This window comes from Cyprinodon variegatus, unplaced genomic scaffold (assembly GCF_000732505.1).
Source record: "Cyprinodon variegatus isolate N-32 unplaced genomic scaffold, C_variegatus-1.0 Scaffold721, whole genome shotgun sequence".
Lineage (NCBI taxonomy): Eukaryota > Metazoa > Chordata > Actinopteri > Cyprinodontiformes > Cyprinodontidae > Cyprinodon > Cyprinodon variegatus.
In genome coordinates, this window is record NW_015151174.1 from 79,408 (window position 1) to 94,564 (window position 15,157).

General features: G+C 35.4%; 1 protein-coding gene across 1 annotated transcript in view; it reads left to right on the plus strand.

The window, feature by feature from the left end:
* Positions 1 to 15,157, plus strand: part of jph1 (junctophilin 1) — a 45,999-nt gene that overhangs the window by 11,896 nt on the left and 18,946 nt on the right. The window contains exon 4 of the mRNA XM_015395040.1: positions 14,929 to 15,047. Coding sequence (XP_015250526.1) covers positions 14,929 to 15,047 — 119 coding nt within the window. The remainder of the gene's footprint in view (positions 1 to 14,928; positions 15,048 to 15,157) is intronic.

Below are 15,157 nucleotides of genomic sequence, written 5' to 3' on the forward strand. Positions count from 1 at the left end.
GATTGGGTTTCACCTACATGCCAGGGCTGTATCTGTGGCTTTTAATCTCTCCAAGAATGGCACATATTTTCTTTGGCTTCTTGAGAAAGGCTGGGATGAGTCAGCCGAGCAGGAGGTCAGGGAGGAAGGAAGAGGACAGCAGTTATGGCATCTGTGGCTGTTCTTTTATGAACATGGCAGTACTTAAAACAATTTATGTTTTACTGTTTTTTATCACCTTATATATTTCTTAACAGTTTCACTCCCTTTATTTTAAGTCATTTCTGTATATGATAAAACGAAAAAAAAGCTCAGGGGAGGAGATTTAGCATTCTATAAGATGCTTCCATGTGAGGTAATTTTCAATGTTTCTGTTTATCGGGCATGTAATGTCTCATAGCATTCACCTCCATTTGTGTGGAAGCAATTGTTTGTTTCCTCATGAGAATTTTAAAAGTAATTAATTTGCAAAAAACCCTATTTGTTGTAATGCAGTATATTTGTTTTAAGCTTTGTGAGTGAGAGGCCATCCTCATTCATCAAATGTTCAATGAGATCTGAGGGATCTGATGGTGAGGGAAATTCAATTCAAGTGGCAGATTTTTAAAGAAAGAGAAATTACGTCAGCCAAAGGTAATTCAGCCTAGTGTCTGCACGAGCATAGAGATTGTAGCAATGCCTATAAATAGAAATATACCAAATAAAACTGAGTTTAAACTTAACCATACAATCAAAGCCGTTTATGTGGAGTTTTGATACTATTTAAATTCTTTATTTGTTGTTAAAATGTTCACTAAATAGAATTTTCCTAAACATCCTAAACATTAAATGCAACAAACCCAGTATTCTAACACTAGTGGGATTTATAAGTTGGACATTGCACTTAAAAGCTGCAGGTCCAAAAGCTAATGAGCTTTAAGTAGTTTATTTACTTTCTTAAATTCTGTAAATTTCAAATAAAGAACATATCTGTTCTAACATAGAGAAGTGCATGATTATGAAGTGCTATGTAAACAGATGTATGTCACAAATAGAAATCTGTACAGGGTATTTTTATTTACCCCATTTTGCACTGAAACCCTTAAATGAAATCCAACTGAGATATCTGACTTTAGATGTCATCTAATTGATCAGTTTTGTCCATCTGCTTGTAATTTAATCTCAGTAAAGGTACATCTTTTCTGTGAAAACCACAGAGGTTCATTTGAGAACAAAACTGATTAAACAACATAATAAAGGCCCAGGAACACAGCAGACGGGTGGTTGTAAAGAGCGGTTAGGTCAGAAGCATAACCCAAGCTTTTGATTTGTCCCACCGCTCCTTGTAATACAATACATCATCTGAAATAGAAATTGCAAATATGCCAAAACGTGCCGTCCAACTACACAAAAGGAAAGGTAACCACTTTTGAGAAGCTATCTTCACAGAAAAAAGGGTATAGGAATACACTTACCACCTTGCAGGTTCATACATATTTACAACAAACATGTCAGGTATTTATATCTTTAAAATGGAAAAGAAACATGTGATTTTCTATCCCTGTCATGAAGATGCACTGCTTTGCTTTGGTCTATCTTGAAATAAATTAAACCCACTGTAAATCAGTGTAGAGTGTACCCTCTTTTCTAGGTTTTTTATGAAAAATAATAAGAGCAAATTAACCTGTTAGGGTTAGATCAGAAAAGTAATAATTTAGTTAGAATGCTGGAAATAAAATCTGGTCGCTTCAGTTATTAACCTTCACGAAATGGGAGAATGCAACCAATAATAATGTGTATTTATTACTTAATCTGTACAAATATGTAAGTCATTTTAGTTGTCCCCTTTTTTGGGGGATCGTCAGATATAGCCATTACTATTTCCACAGAGACTTGGCCATTTTTACACCATCTATTATGGACAAATATACTGCTCAAACAATTTTCAGAATGTGCAGTTTACTATTACATTTTGTTTACCTTGTAGACCAAAAATATCAAATAAGTTTTTTTTTTACAGTCATAGATAATACCGGTAATCTATATGCGTACAAAAGACTTGTATTTGTAATAATAGTAATAATTACATAGTAAAACTTTGCTGGGAGTTAGAACTTGCAAGCACACATTTTGCCCAACAATGCTCTCTCAGCTTTTTGGTCATTTTCACATTAGTAACACTTTTTTAATATCCAGTCAGAGAACAGATTTTTTTGCAGGCTACTAAACTGAAGGTCCTGGGACAGTTGTGTATTTTGTAGATGGTGGTGCACTTTTCTTGATCAGGTTGGCAAATATTTATCATCTACTTTAACAAAACACAATTTTTTTTTCCAGTTATATAATTTTGAAATTCAAGTTTTTAAACAGAGCTGCATCTGCCATTTTTAAGATTTAAAAACATTTCTAGTTTTGTAAAAAATGTAGAACCTCTGCAATTATTTTATTTCAAGTGGCAGCCTAGTGGTTAGGGCAGAGGGCTTGGAATTCTGAGGTTGTGAGTTTGAAACCCACTCCCGTGGACTACCACTCTGGGTCTATGAGCAAGACCCTTAACCCTTGATTGCTCCCCAGGTGCTGCGCAGTGGCAGCCCACTGTTCCCCAAAGAGGATGGGTTAAATGCAGAGAGGTAATTTTTCGATTGTGAGATCAATAAAGTAAAAAAAAAAAATGTATACAAAGATATATTATTTTCTATTGATTCACAGAGATGGAATTCTAAGACATCTTGGTTTAGAAAGTTAAAAATTTATTCACAGCCAAGCAATCTGATTTACAAGCACAAAACAGGTATGGCTGACATTTGTTCCTGGGTTCGCTGTGTCAAAGACACTGACTTTTCCTTTTTACAGATATAGTTCTAAAAATATCCTAATCATTCTGTGCAGAAAAGTCACCGGACTCATGTGTTTTAGGCTCTGGATACTGATGCTCCTCTTTAAATCTGTTCAGCAACTCTGATTGGCTTGCTGGGCTGTTTTCACTCCAGATGTTCAGGGATTGGATTATGGAATTATCACGTTGATTGCTGAATCCCACCATTGCTTTTCCAAAGTCATCTCTTCATGAATCATGCAGACACTGCTGTAATCATATATAGTAGCAGTTTTAAAGTATGACTACTGTGGGCATTGAAGATGTTATATATACCATTGTCCACTTTTATATGTTTATCAATCATAAAAGGTAATAATACCAGGCTTTCTATGTGAATATCTTATGCTATTTTCTATCTTGTTGGTAAAATAAATAGTCATTGAAAAACTGCTGGTCTAAAGAAGCGACTTAGTTTTTCTGCTGTGACCGGATGTAACTTAATGCTAATGCTGCTTTTGGTTTTGCTCTGAAAAGGAAATTGATGGCTGTGTGTGTGTATTTGTGTGGGTAAGCTTTTTGTGTGAGACAATAGGGTGAATGGTGTCAGGAGATTGGAGAAGAGAGCAGAGTCCATGATTAAAACTATTTCTTAAGCTAAAACAGTGAAAAAAATGGCAGGAAAATACGAGATTGCTAACACAGGTTGAACTTAAGACGCTGAATCTTCTAGATTAGATTTCCAATGGAATAGCTTTATGTACTTATCTGAGTTTTTTTTTTTTTTCAAGTCAATTGAGACTGTTTCTCCATACAGTATCATTATGTTATAATAATTTCATAGTGCATCTGTAGTTTTTGCATTTCATCATACATCTTCCAAAATGTAAATTGTAGTGTTTCTATGATCGCTTGGAATTCATAGTACAGACCTGAGGTCTGGTTGGAGAATTAGTGTCTTTGGTGGTCACCATGGTTACTGTCTCAAACATTTGTTAGCCAAGAGGCACTTCTAGTTTACAAAAGGGATTAATTACAGTAAGGCCTTAACGCCATGCCAATTTCTTTTTTGAAATTTGCAGAGAATTTATAAAGTCAGAGATCTGTGATGCAGATCTAGAGGCCAATGTGAGCTTTATAAATACTACCCAGATTCCATGGGTAGTATAAAGTAAATGGGTAAAGGTTCTTCTGTGTTTTTATGTAAATATGATTGCATTAGACTTAAAGTTCTTTTATTGATTTGTGCTTTCCTTTTTTTTTAATGGTACTGTACAGGTCAGATATATTTGCATGGCTATTCAATGCTTGTTTGTTTGTCATGAAATCTCCATGATTTGCATCACGAAGCCCTCGTTTTGTAATTTGTCTGGGGTTGTATGAGATAGAGTCCTTGTTGTATCACATACATATGTATCTAAACGGATTTAAATACATATTATGGCTGAAACAATTTTTTGGATTAACCATGATTAATTGATTATTTAAATAATAATCAACTTTAGTAATAATCGATTAATCATTAACGGGAGTATAGAGACTCTAAAATGTGCTTTTTGCTGACAGAACAACCGACTTAGAGCAGCAATTATACCAAAATTGTAAGAAAAAAATATATAAAATATAGTAAATTTAAGGTTAAAAATTAGTTTTCCTATCAATATGCTCTATCCAGAATGCTCCAGTGAAAAGTTTTAGTTTCACCTGGTTTAATTTCATAAAATTTTCTTTAAGGAACCTTTAGCTATCTGATTATTAATCGATTAATAAAAAAAAATAATTGACAGACTAATCGATTTGTAAAATAATAATTAGTTGCAGCCCTAGTATGGATTATTTCTTATTAATAGTTTTCACATGTAAGCCCTTTTTGAGGGCTTATTAAAGTTGAAACAACTTTATTGGATTGGTTTTGCTATAACCTTGGAATATTAACTCTGGAGCTATGCAAGACTAGGGATACGGTTTTCCATTTTCAAGCTATAAGATGGTAATTCCAAAAAGTAAAAAAAAAAATCCGCTCGACTTTGTTTCCAAGTTTGAAGACATTTTGCTTCCCATCCAGGAAGCTTTTTCAATTAAAAAAGATGGTAAAATATAAGATGGTAAGAATCAGTTTTAAAACTCTAAATATGTTTAATGAGATCCAAAGACAGTGAAGGTTTTTTTTTTGTGTGTTTTCCATGCAGCTTAGAGATCTCCCTCCCCTACCAAGTGCTCTGCTTCTGTTTCTGCTCAAAAACATATAAATCAAAAGGCAAAATTACATCCTTGGCATATCACCAGGTTTAACAAAGGCTGAATAAAAAAACCTCATTTGATTCATGTGTGTTGAAGTTGAACTAGAGAAAGACATTAAACATGGAGGACATTTGTTTGAAGAACCACTGTTTAGAAGGTAATCTTCAGATTTCAGTTATCTGTTGTAAAAATGAACAGCCTACAGCGAGCCTGCAGATGTGCAGCTATCTCAATTATAAACCTTCGGTCTAAGTCTATACATTTTCCCAGTGTTTACATCTGTTTCCATTCCAGTAGATTTTAATACAGCATATAGCCTGCAGATCCTATACAGCTTAAGTAAGTTGCTGAATTGAGATGAAAAAAATGGTGATGGAGATTTTCGAAGGAAATGTCTGATTATAGTTAGGGGAAAATAAAATGGCATGTTGTTTACTACCAGTCACCTAAAGAAAGGATGTTTACAGACATTGCACATGTGTTTAAAAACAGTTAAATAATAGAAAAGTAGTTCCACTAATTCTATGTACCTGTTGGGCATCATTCACATCTAACAAAAATAAATAACATATCTTGTTTCCTGCAGGCTGGGCTCCTCACTCCAGAAACCCATGTCATTTTAAATGTGCAATTTGTATGTTGTGATGTTATTTACAAATGTTCGCAATTACGTAAATACTTTATTAAATGAATCGGCCAGCAATGTATTTGAGGCAAATATGATTTGTGATGTACAACAAATGCCTTTAAGTAGCAATGGAGTAGACACAGATGCCAAATTATTCAACTTGAATAAAAGCTTATTTATATGACTGCCACTTTTGTTTTCGTTTTATGCTCAAGACTTATTGGAGGCTTTAAAAACTGTTAACATTAACGCTGTTGTAATGTTATGAAAGACTGATAATTTATGATGATTCTTCATTGGTCATCACTTTCTGCCAAAGTTAAAAATAATAATAAAATAACAGCAGTTCAAACACAAATAGATCCTTACAGACTGTATGAGTGTTTTGCTGCTGTTAATGGTTTAGCCACCGAGGCTCCCTCCCCCTGCGTATTTTAGCTGTGTCAGCTGTGGCGATGTTTCACTAGCAGTGCTGACACGAGGGGCACAGAGCTGAAGTCTGAATCCCAACCAGTGCCCTTTCCCAAAATCCACAGGGGTCATCTTCATGACAGATTCTTTGTAACACACACACACGGCATCTCATATCATTATAAGAACGTAGCAACGCTTAACAAAACAGAGCTGTACCTATAAGTTAGTTGATTTCTTTGGGTGGAGGCCAGTGGAGGTCTTGGCAGAGAGCTCAGGGAGAGAGGCTCCAGAGACACCAGAGGGAGATTAGGTCTGTTTGTAATCCATGGAAATAACAAAGTTTAGGGATTTTTCCAATTTAATCAGATCTGATTCTTATTTCTCTTCCCCGAAACGAGGTGGTCAGGTTTACAATCTGTCTCTACCTGCCTGCTCAGCCCCTGTATAATGAATAAACACACGACAGATGCAAAACCAGTGGAAGGATATAAAAAGTTATGTCATGCTCTCAGCAATACTACTTTTACCAAATTAAAACAGCTTTACTTGTCGGAACCTTTGAAATTTTAAGAATTTAATTTAAAGCTTTTGCCAGATGCAGAGTGTGTAAAAAAATTAGTAATGAGGTGTGCTGTTTTTGTTTTATCAGAGTGACGAGTCCTTTCCGTATAATTATATTTTTTACAAGAATGACAAAAAATTCTGTTTAATCTTTTATGTAAAAAATGAAAGCAGTATGCCATTACTGCAAACCTATTACTGTAAGAGACTGTCCTCCAACCCAAGTGAGAAGTCAGGAAAAAACATTCATTAGATAAGCAGCCAGAAGGTCCAGAGTGCTGCTTGGAGGAACTGCATTAATCAAGTTTTAGTTGGAAGAATCTTTTGACATGAACCATAATTCCACTTTCTCATCTGGCACTTTGTTTTGCAGTTTAGAAAATATTAGGTGTGACGGAAAACTAGGTGGAATGCATATAAAGTCCATAACTTAAGTTGAATATTTAACTGAATTAATGCTCTCCATCTAATCGGCATGAACTCCAACCTTTTTACGAGGAAGAATTGACTACAACTTCAGTCTGAAATGTTCCAGCTACATTTTCATTATACTTTACAATAGGGATGCACGATATCATCGGCCCCCTATCGGTTTCGGCCTGTTTCGGCCTTAAAACTGAATATCGGACATCGGCCACCCCACCAATATTTAACCCGATATTTGATCAGCTTCTGAGTTTCTAAAGTCTAAAAAAATAAATAAATAAATACTACCTCAAAAACTTCTTTTTTACAGACTTAAAAACTTCTAAAGACGAGGGAAAAAATATTTATACATTAAAATATCCCAATATCTTCATATGCTGATATATTGCCATTTAAAAACACCATATCAATCTCTTTTACTAATGAAATATTGCTATATGTCATCGTTATGCTACGAAATACCCCGAAAATTCACAAAATTTTGCCATATTTTTATATGTTGATATATTGACGCGGTATCGATCTATTTTAGTAACAAATTCTCACAAGAATTTGCAAAATATCACGAGAGTTTGTAACAGAACAATGAAATTTCACAAGATTTTGAAAGTAAAATAGATCAATACCGCGTTTTTAAAAATCTATTTGATATCAGCATATGAAAATATATTTGAGTATATTATTTTTCAAAGTGTCAGAAATGGATAACAAAACTGCTATTTTCAATGACTACTTATTTTTGTCCAGCTTTAACATCGGTATCGATATCGGTTATCGGCTACATGAGTTTTAAAATATCGGCATATCGGATATCGGCCAAAATCCCAATATCGTGCATCCCTACTTTACAACGATCTAATCTGTAATGTTCTCATAAAAATAGGTAATCCTGGGTAATTTACTTTAACATTTTTCCATTGAGTAAAACATAATCAGGAATCAGAAGTCTTCATCGTCTTTAATAATAAGTTTCATTATATAGCTCTCCCACATTTTAGACTGCTTGTTACTTTCCTTTACTTAAAATTTCTCTACTAATGGCACCCAATTCATAGTGTGATGAAGATCCACACATTTATATACTGGCTGAAGACAAAGCTGTTGCAGAGAATGAAGTGGTACCTTGTATAGTCAAGATGTTCACATTGATCATACTTCTCTTCAGTCCTTAAGTTAAATATTAACTAAATATTTAGGATTAAAAAAGCAAATATGTTACCTCTGAACTCTTTTTTTATTTATTTTTTTTCTCTTTATTCTATATCTTTGCCCAGTGACTAAAAAGCTGCTTAAATAATATTTTTGTATTTTTGGTTGTTCAGATGACTCCAACTATCAAAATCTAACCTTGCATTGCCTGCATTTTGACAAAATGACCCTTTTTAAGACTGCCTGCCTTCGACATAAATTAGGTTTGGGTGCAGCACAGCAAAAAGGGGAGTTTAACACTAAAGCAAGCATGTGATGAGACAACAAAATAGCTTAAGTAATAATTATTCCTGGGCATGAGAACAAGCCAATATTTCTGTCATGCTGCCAGGCCGCTCTCTGTCCTGCATAAATTTAGCTTATCTCTACATAACAGCCAACTGTCTCCTGTTTAAAACCTAATTTGCTGTAACCCCCACCCCCAACCTTCTACTGCCCCTGGTAATGTGAGCCCTTAGCATAGCCCAGAAATAATTCCTCAATAATTTCAGAGCAGGTTTTTATCTAACCACTAATGGTGTTAGACATGCTTGAGTAATCCTGAATTAGCAACATCCAGGAATTCAAATAGTGGGCCTGTAGAAGTATATGCACCAGGACAGCTAAGTGGTAATTTGTGCTGACTGTCTGTCCTGGTATTACCTAGGGCCTAGGAACTGTTTTTGTTGAAATATAGATAAAGTCTTTTGTTTCTGATGGTGTAATGTGTGTTTGTGACTGAATTTGTCAAGTTAGTACACAAGCATAATTTGACAAATGGAGAAAAATGGTTGCTAGATGAGAACTGTTGCATTTTTTTAATCTAGTGAAAATGGCTATACTTTTTTTGTCTTTTTGAAAGTATTTAGTTTACTAGTTTGGGAAAGACAAACTTACAAACTGGGAAAGAAAAATGGCTTATTTTATGGAGTGTCTGTGAGGATAGGGTTGAGTAGAAATGTGTCAGCATATGGGAAAGAGATTTTTCAAATAGGCCACAGCCTGAGGCTCAATTGGACCCAAGCTTCTAAGGAATCTGTGTACACAGAAAAAAACAAAAATAAAAAAAAATAGACGTAAAATACCTGCTCGCTGCATTCAGATGGCGGTATGACAACCTCTAGAGTAGGGAGCACAGTGTTGCTTGGGTTTGAAATTTAACCCTACAGTAAAATTAGAGAGGCTGCAGTGCATACCTCAGCTGTTCTGAGTGCCCAAGAGTGTTCAGAGCAGCAATCTGTCTTGGTCTCATTCCCTTTCTAATTTTATCATTCTCTTATATTTCTTTTCTGCTTTTCTGAGTGCCACCCCCACAAGCTCCTTTTTTTTTTTTTTTTTTTTGGAAATAGCTCCGTCTAAAGATAAAAACATGCTCAAAACATGCTTCTAGAAAAGGTCATTTGCTCCACTCACCGCCAAACCCAAGGAATGCTCTCTACAGTCGCTGTTGGATCACACACTACCTGCACTGATCTTTGTTCATCTAAGCCTCTCTCCAATTGTTGATGTTTCAAGATTTTGTCTAAATACTAATGAGATTGCGTCCACATATATATATATATCTATATAGATATTTATATATATATCTATATATATTATGTTGCAGGTTTAAAAGCCATGCTTTCTTTAGACTAAACCAAAGGAACAGGAATTACTTTTATTCAAAGAACAGGGCCATCTTCTTATGAGCTGTTGTGTGTTTGACAAGTTACAGTGCATATAACTTCTTTAAGTGGTCAAAAGTAAGTTTGCTTGTTTTCATGGCTCATACACAATATATGTTTTGAATTTCTGATAAAAACATCAAAGTATTAACTGTTGGACCTCTCATGCTTGTTTGAATGTGTTTTAAGTTGGTAAAGTGATGAAAACGTTTCAGTTATGAGATCAAATTCTTCTCCTTGATGCATTTAGTCAGATTTGTTGTTATATTTTATTGTCATCTGCATTCTGGGAATCATTTTGATGAGAAGGAGAGATCATTGTAATATCTTATTTATTACATGTTACGAAGGGATGTTGGTGATTTTATGTCTGGTTTCACCCTTTGAAGTCATCAAACATACAGCGCTGTGATTAAAGTACAGCCTATGATCGTAACACAGCTAAGTGAGGAGTGTGACCGTTACTTTGAACTAGCTATTTCATGGTGACTGTCTGCTCTTATCTTTGTATCTTTGTCCTCTAGATCCATGCAATCCTATATTAACATCCAGATCACAAAGAGCAGTGGTCTTAAACTCTTAAATTCCTGCAACTTTTAGATGCTTCTGTGCTTTGACACACTCTAAAGTATTAGCTCATTAGCAGAGCTGTGTGGAGTTTGACTGCAAGCCATGAGGGAGTATAACCATTTGAATTAGGTGTGAAGGTCATTAAACACATTTAAAATTCTCAGGATTTTTGTTTTAGATTACTGAAATAGATATAGGAGTAAGATGGTACAGAAAGAAATCTGATTTTATTTTATAGATGATTGACATTTTTGTCATTTCACAACTAAAGAAACTGTGAGAGGCATTTCACACCACAGATTTTGGATAACTTTCAGTGGACCACAGTCAAATTCCTCAGATAATCTTATTATTTTATTTAATTAATTTATTTATTTATTTATGTTTTGGAGGGTCGTTTGAAATCAAACAAGCAATCAAACTCTGGTCCTCCTAAAACAGTTGTTCACTTGCAGTGGGAAATACTGTACTAATGGCATATCTGGTAAACCAAGGGCAGGGAGTGAACCTGCCCCATTCCTCCTATGTATGAAGGTGCATAGCCTGCTGCCTTGACTGCTGCTCATACTGGACTGCCACCTGTTAAAAAAAACAACAAAAAAGGCAATGAAAAATAACATAATATAGTATAGAATAAAACATACTGTAAAAATAAGAACAGAAGGCAGAACTTGTATTTTTTGCATCAGAAGTGGCTTATTCTATTGCATGCTTTTATTACTTCTGGTCATTCCCAGTTTCAAACCTGTCACATCCCAAACAGCTTCTGTAACTTCAAATGGGCAGCTGCACAATTCTTCTATTTATTTTGAACAAGGGCCTAGAATATGGAGCTAACATAAAAAACTTATTTTAGCATAACTATTATAAATGTCAAACTGTAATTTGTCAACCATCAGTCAAAGAAATATATCTTACAAAATATCTTACACGCACACAGAATAAATATTTTGTCTTACTGTTAAATACAAAACTGCAGCTACAGGCTTTGCAGAAGAAAATTGCTTTTACTAGGATGTGGCGAAGGTTTATTATTTTATATCTTGAGTTTTTTTTAGGCATGAACAAAGATTTTCTGTGTTATTGCTTCTAATTGTAAATATTTTCTACAGTAAACTGTGAAATGTTTTACGAGGCAACAGGCAACAAAAAACAGAGTAAATACCAACTACTAAATTGAAAGGTTCCCTTCAGAATTTCCCCCACATAATTTCAAATGATTGAGCCCTTAAAGGAATCCGCATCAGTGGTAATCATCATAGTGGCAGATATTTCAACTCGGAGAACATATAGCTACATCAATTTGTCCTTTTTCTTTAAAAATAGGAAATATTTACAGTTACACCCTAAATGCACCTGGGAGCATTATCACAGATCCTTCCTGCCAGTAGCTGTAAGACTTTGTAATCATCACTGTTCCCAAAAACATCAATAAATTGTTATATTCATGCTGATTTTTGCAGTTTTGTTCACTGTCATTTAACTAATTCTGTCACTATTTTAACTCTGTCACTTATTCTGGTATATTTATACACTTTTTAAGGTCCACATTTGAGTGACCACTTTGGTGTAATGCTTTTGCTGCTGCAACACCACAATTTTCCACTGTTGGACAATAAAGGGATTTTCTATTATATCTCTACATTATGTATAGGTTTCATAAAGTAAAAAAAATCAGAACTGATGGGTCTCAAGAAATTAAAACTAATTGCTAGAAAATAAATTCAAATCCTAATGATATCCAAAAGGTAATGCATGCTTAACCCTCTGCCAAAAACAAAACCAACCATTCCTTTCGTCTAATGCCTGCACACGCCTGTATTTTCTCACCTTTCCTTTCACCCCCTCTTGTCCCAGTGCTCTATCACACCTCCACTCCCATCATTTTCTGCCTGTCACCTCCCACCAGCAGACATCCTGTCTGGGAACAGTCTGCATCACTTCTTCGGTCTGTCCATGACTTCACTGTGATCAGATCCCTTGGGCTGTGTCATGGGCATTGCAGCATACAATGAAAATAGCAATAGAATCATACAGGTCCCTCTGGAAATCTGTGACAGTTGAACCTGTGCGACCCGCAGGTCTGCAATGTGAGGTAACCGGAATGTTTTAAAGTCAGCCTCAACTGTTTTTTTTTTTTTATAAGATTATGAACCTGTATACTGGCTGTATTCTTTTAGCTTAATAGAAAACATGTCAAATGATGTGACTGTCATGAATATAAATTAGACTTGAGTTCTTGTCTGGAGCAGCTCCCATGGTTTCCAAACATAATCTTGCAGCCTTAGTGTGTCTTTTGTCTGTGGGTGATGTCCTGCCTTATTTTGGGTCTCATGCGGCTTCTCATACATTTTAATATTTTACTCTCCAGCCTGTCCCGAACAAGACAGCCCCAAAGCCCAAGGACAAGGAGAGTACTTTAAAATAGAAGAGTCTGTCTGATGGAAAGATGCTGAGGGAGGGGAGCAGCACGCATGCAGACAGATGAGGGCAGACGTCAATAGCTAGATGAAGGATGAAAAAAGAAACAGGGAGCATTGATTGAAAGAGAGACAGACCGAGGAGGGAAGAGGGAGAGGAAGATGGATGAGCTGGGTTAATCAGGGCAGCTGGCACAGCTGTCGATACTTACAGTGATGTTAGAACTTTGCAGCTGCATCCTGTCATTCCTTGTTGCACATTCATGGAATATTAAAGAAGTCTGATATCAAACAAGTGCATTATCCAGTAGGGACTCTTGTTTTTTTATTGTGTTGTTGCTACATTTTTTAAGAAAACCCAGTGGAACATATCTTTGCCCCATACATAGTGGGGCTTATATTTTCAAAGCTTGTATAGTATATACACATATGCTTATTTTTTGCTTTCTCCCAGAACCTGTTTTCTTTTTGAAATGCTTTGTTCCTTAAAATTGTTTCTTAAATATTTTCTCTGCTGCTGCTTTTGGGCAATGCCCTCTTCTTAAAAGGATTTTTTAATCCCAACAAATGTTTCTTGCTTGAATAAAAGTAAATGTAATAATATTTAATCCAAGGAAGGATTCCATCTGGACAGGACAGTCCATAGAGCAACAAAAACATTTATTTTAAAAATTGGCCCCCTGCTGTGCAACCATGTGCACATCTCAGAGTCCCATGGTAGAATTTTTGTGCCTTTCTGTATCACATCACTCTATTTGAATACATCTAAGGAATTATGCTATGCTTGCAGAGCATCTGAAAATATTCAACCATGAAAAAAGCGTTTATCCTGGGATAGATGTACACATGGAGAATGATGGCTCTGATATAGAGAGGTTCCACTCACTCCATCCTTTTGCCATTCATTCCCATATTGCATAACCTCACATTGCCATATTGTTCCAAGTCTGATTTTCGATGTATATATATATATTTTTTAAGAATATTGTTGAACTGTGAAGGGTCATAATGAATGAAAATGATTTCCGTTGATTTACACAGTTTTTGTGGTAAAATGTATTTTACCTGTTCAACAAATGTGGTCTTGATCTCAAAGCGTAAATTAAAATAGTGGATTTTTACCTCTGAAAGCTCTCGGCATGTTCTGTAGTGTAGTTACATTTTTATCAAGGAGGATTAGCAGATTGTAGGTATTGATAACTTATAACTGTGGTTCTTATTACCAAAAAAAATTGACTTAAAGCTAAAATATAATTTTTAATCTGTTTGATTCATTTTGCAAAATGTCACATTAACAAGTGTTGACATATTTGTACATTTTTTCTTTGCAGGTTAAGGCCTATTTATAATTATAACCAGGAGAATATTATCAGTATTAAGAGTAATTTCAGCTGCTCATACCAGGGTTTCTAACATGCTGCACTGGATGTTCAGAGAAAGATATGTTACCATGTCAAATTTGGCTTTAGGATTAAACAGAGCTTGATATTCAGAATCTACAACAATGCAGGTTTATTGGCAGCCTAGACTACATGTATCTATTGAGAATGTTTATGTCAATCATCAGAGACTGTAAAAGATTTTGGGCTTGGCTTTGCGATTCCTGTCATGTACTCTTGTTTGTTTACCTGTATGTTTGTCTTAGCGACAACTTCTGGTGACCCAGTGCCGTGCCCCAGACTGTGTAAAGCTGTTGCTGGGTTATGGCTTTGTTCCATTTGGAAAATCAGGATTTGGATTTCAAATATCAACGCAAGTGAAAGTGTTACATTATCCTAGAAGGGGAAGGCAGAGTTATACTACTTGGAGCAGAGTTAATAGAGAGGAAAAATAATAGCAGTAGAGAACCATTTAATAGAAACAATCCAGCATGCTTGGTAACTGTCAAAAAGCATTTTTGTTTTACTGGAAAGTGGAAAAAATATGTCTTCATAAATGTTTTTTTGTCTATTCCTTTGTAGAGGTGACCCAATTCTTTATTGTATCTTTACTGTAATGTGTGGTTTGTTTTTTCTGATGTTATTCTTCCCATGCTGTGTCCAGGACGGCCCACGCCAGGACAAAAAGCGAGGCTGCAGAACAAGCCGCCATCTCTGCCGTGCATGAATCAGAAATTGCCAGGGCGGTCGCCAGGGAGCTTTCCCCCAACTTTTACCAGCCAGGTAACAGTTCAAAACAACTTTCATACACAACATATTTCTGACTGTTAGAGGTGGGGCAAAACATTTAGTTTACAAGACGAAACCATAAACTTGCACTGATTTTATCAGTT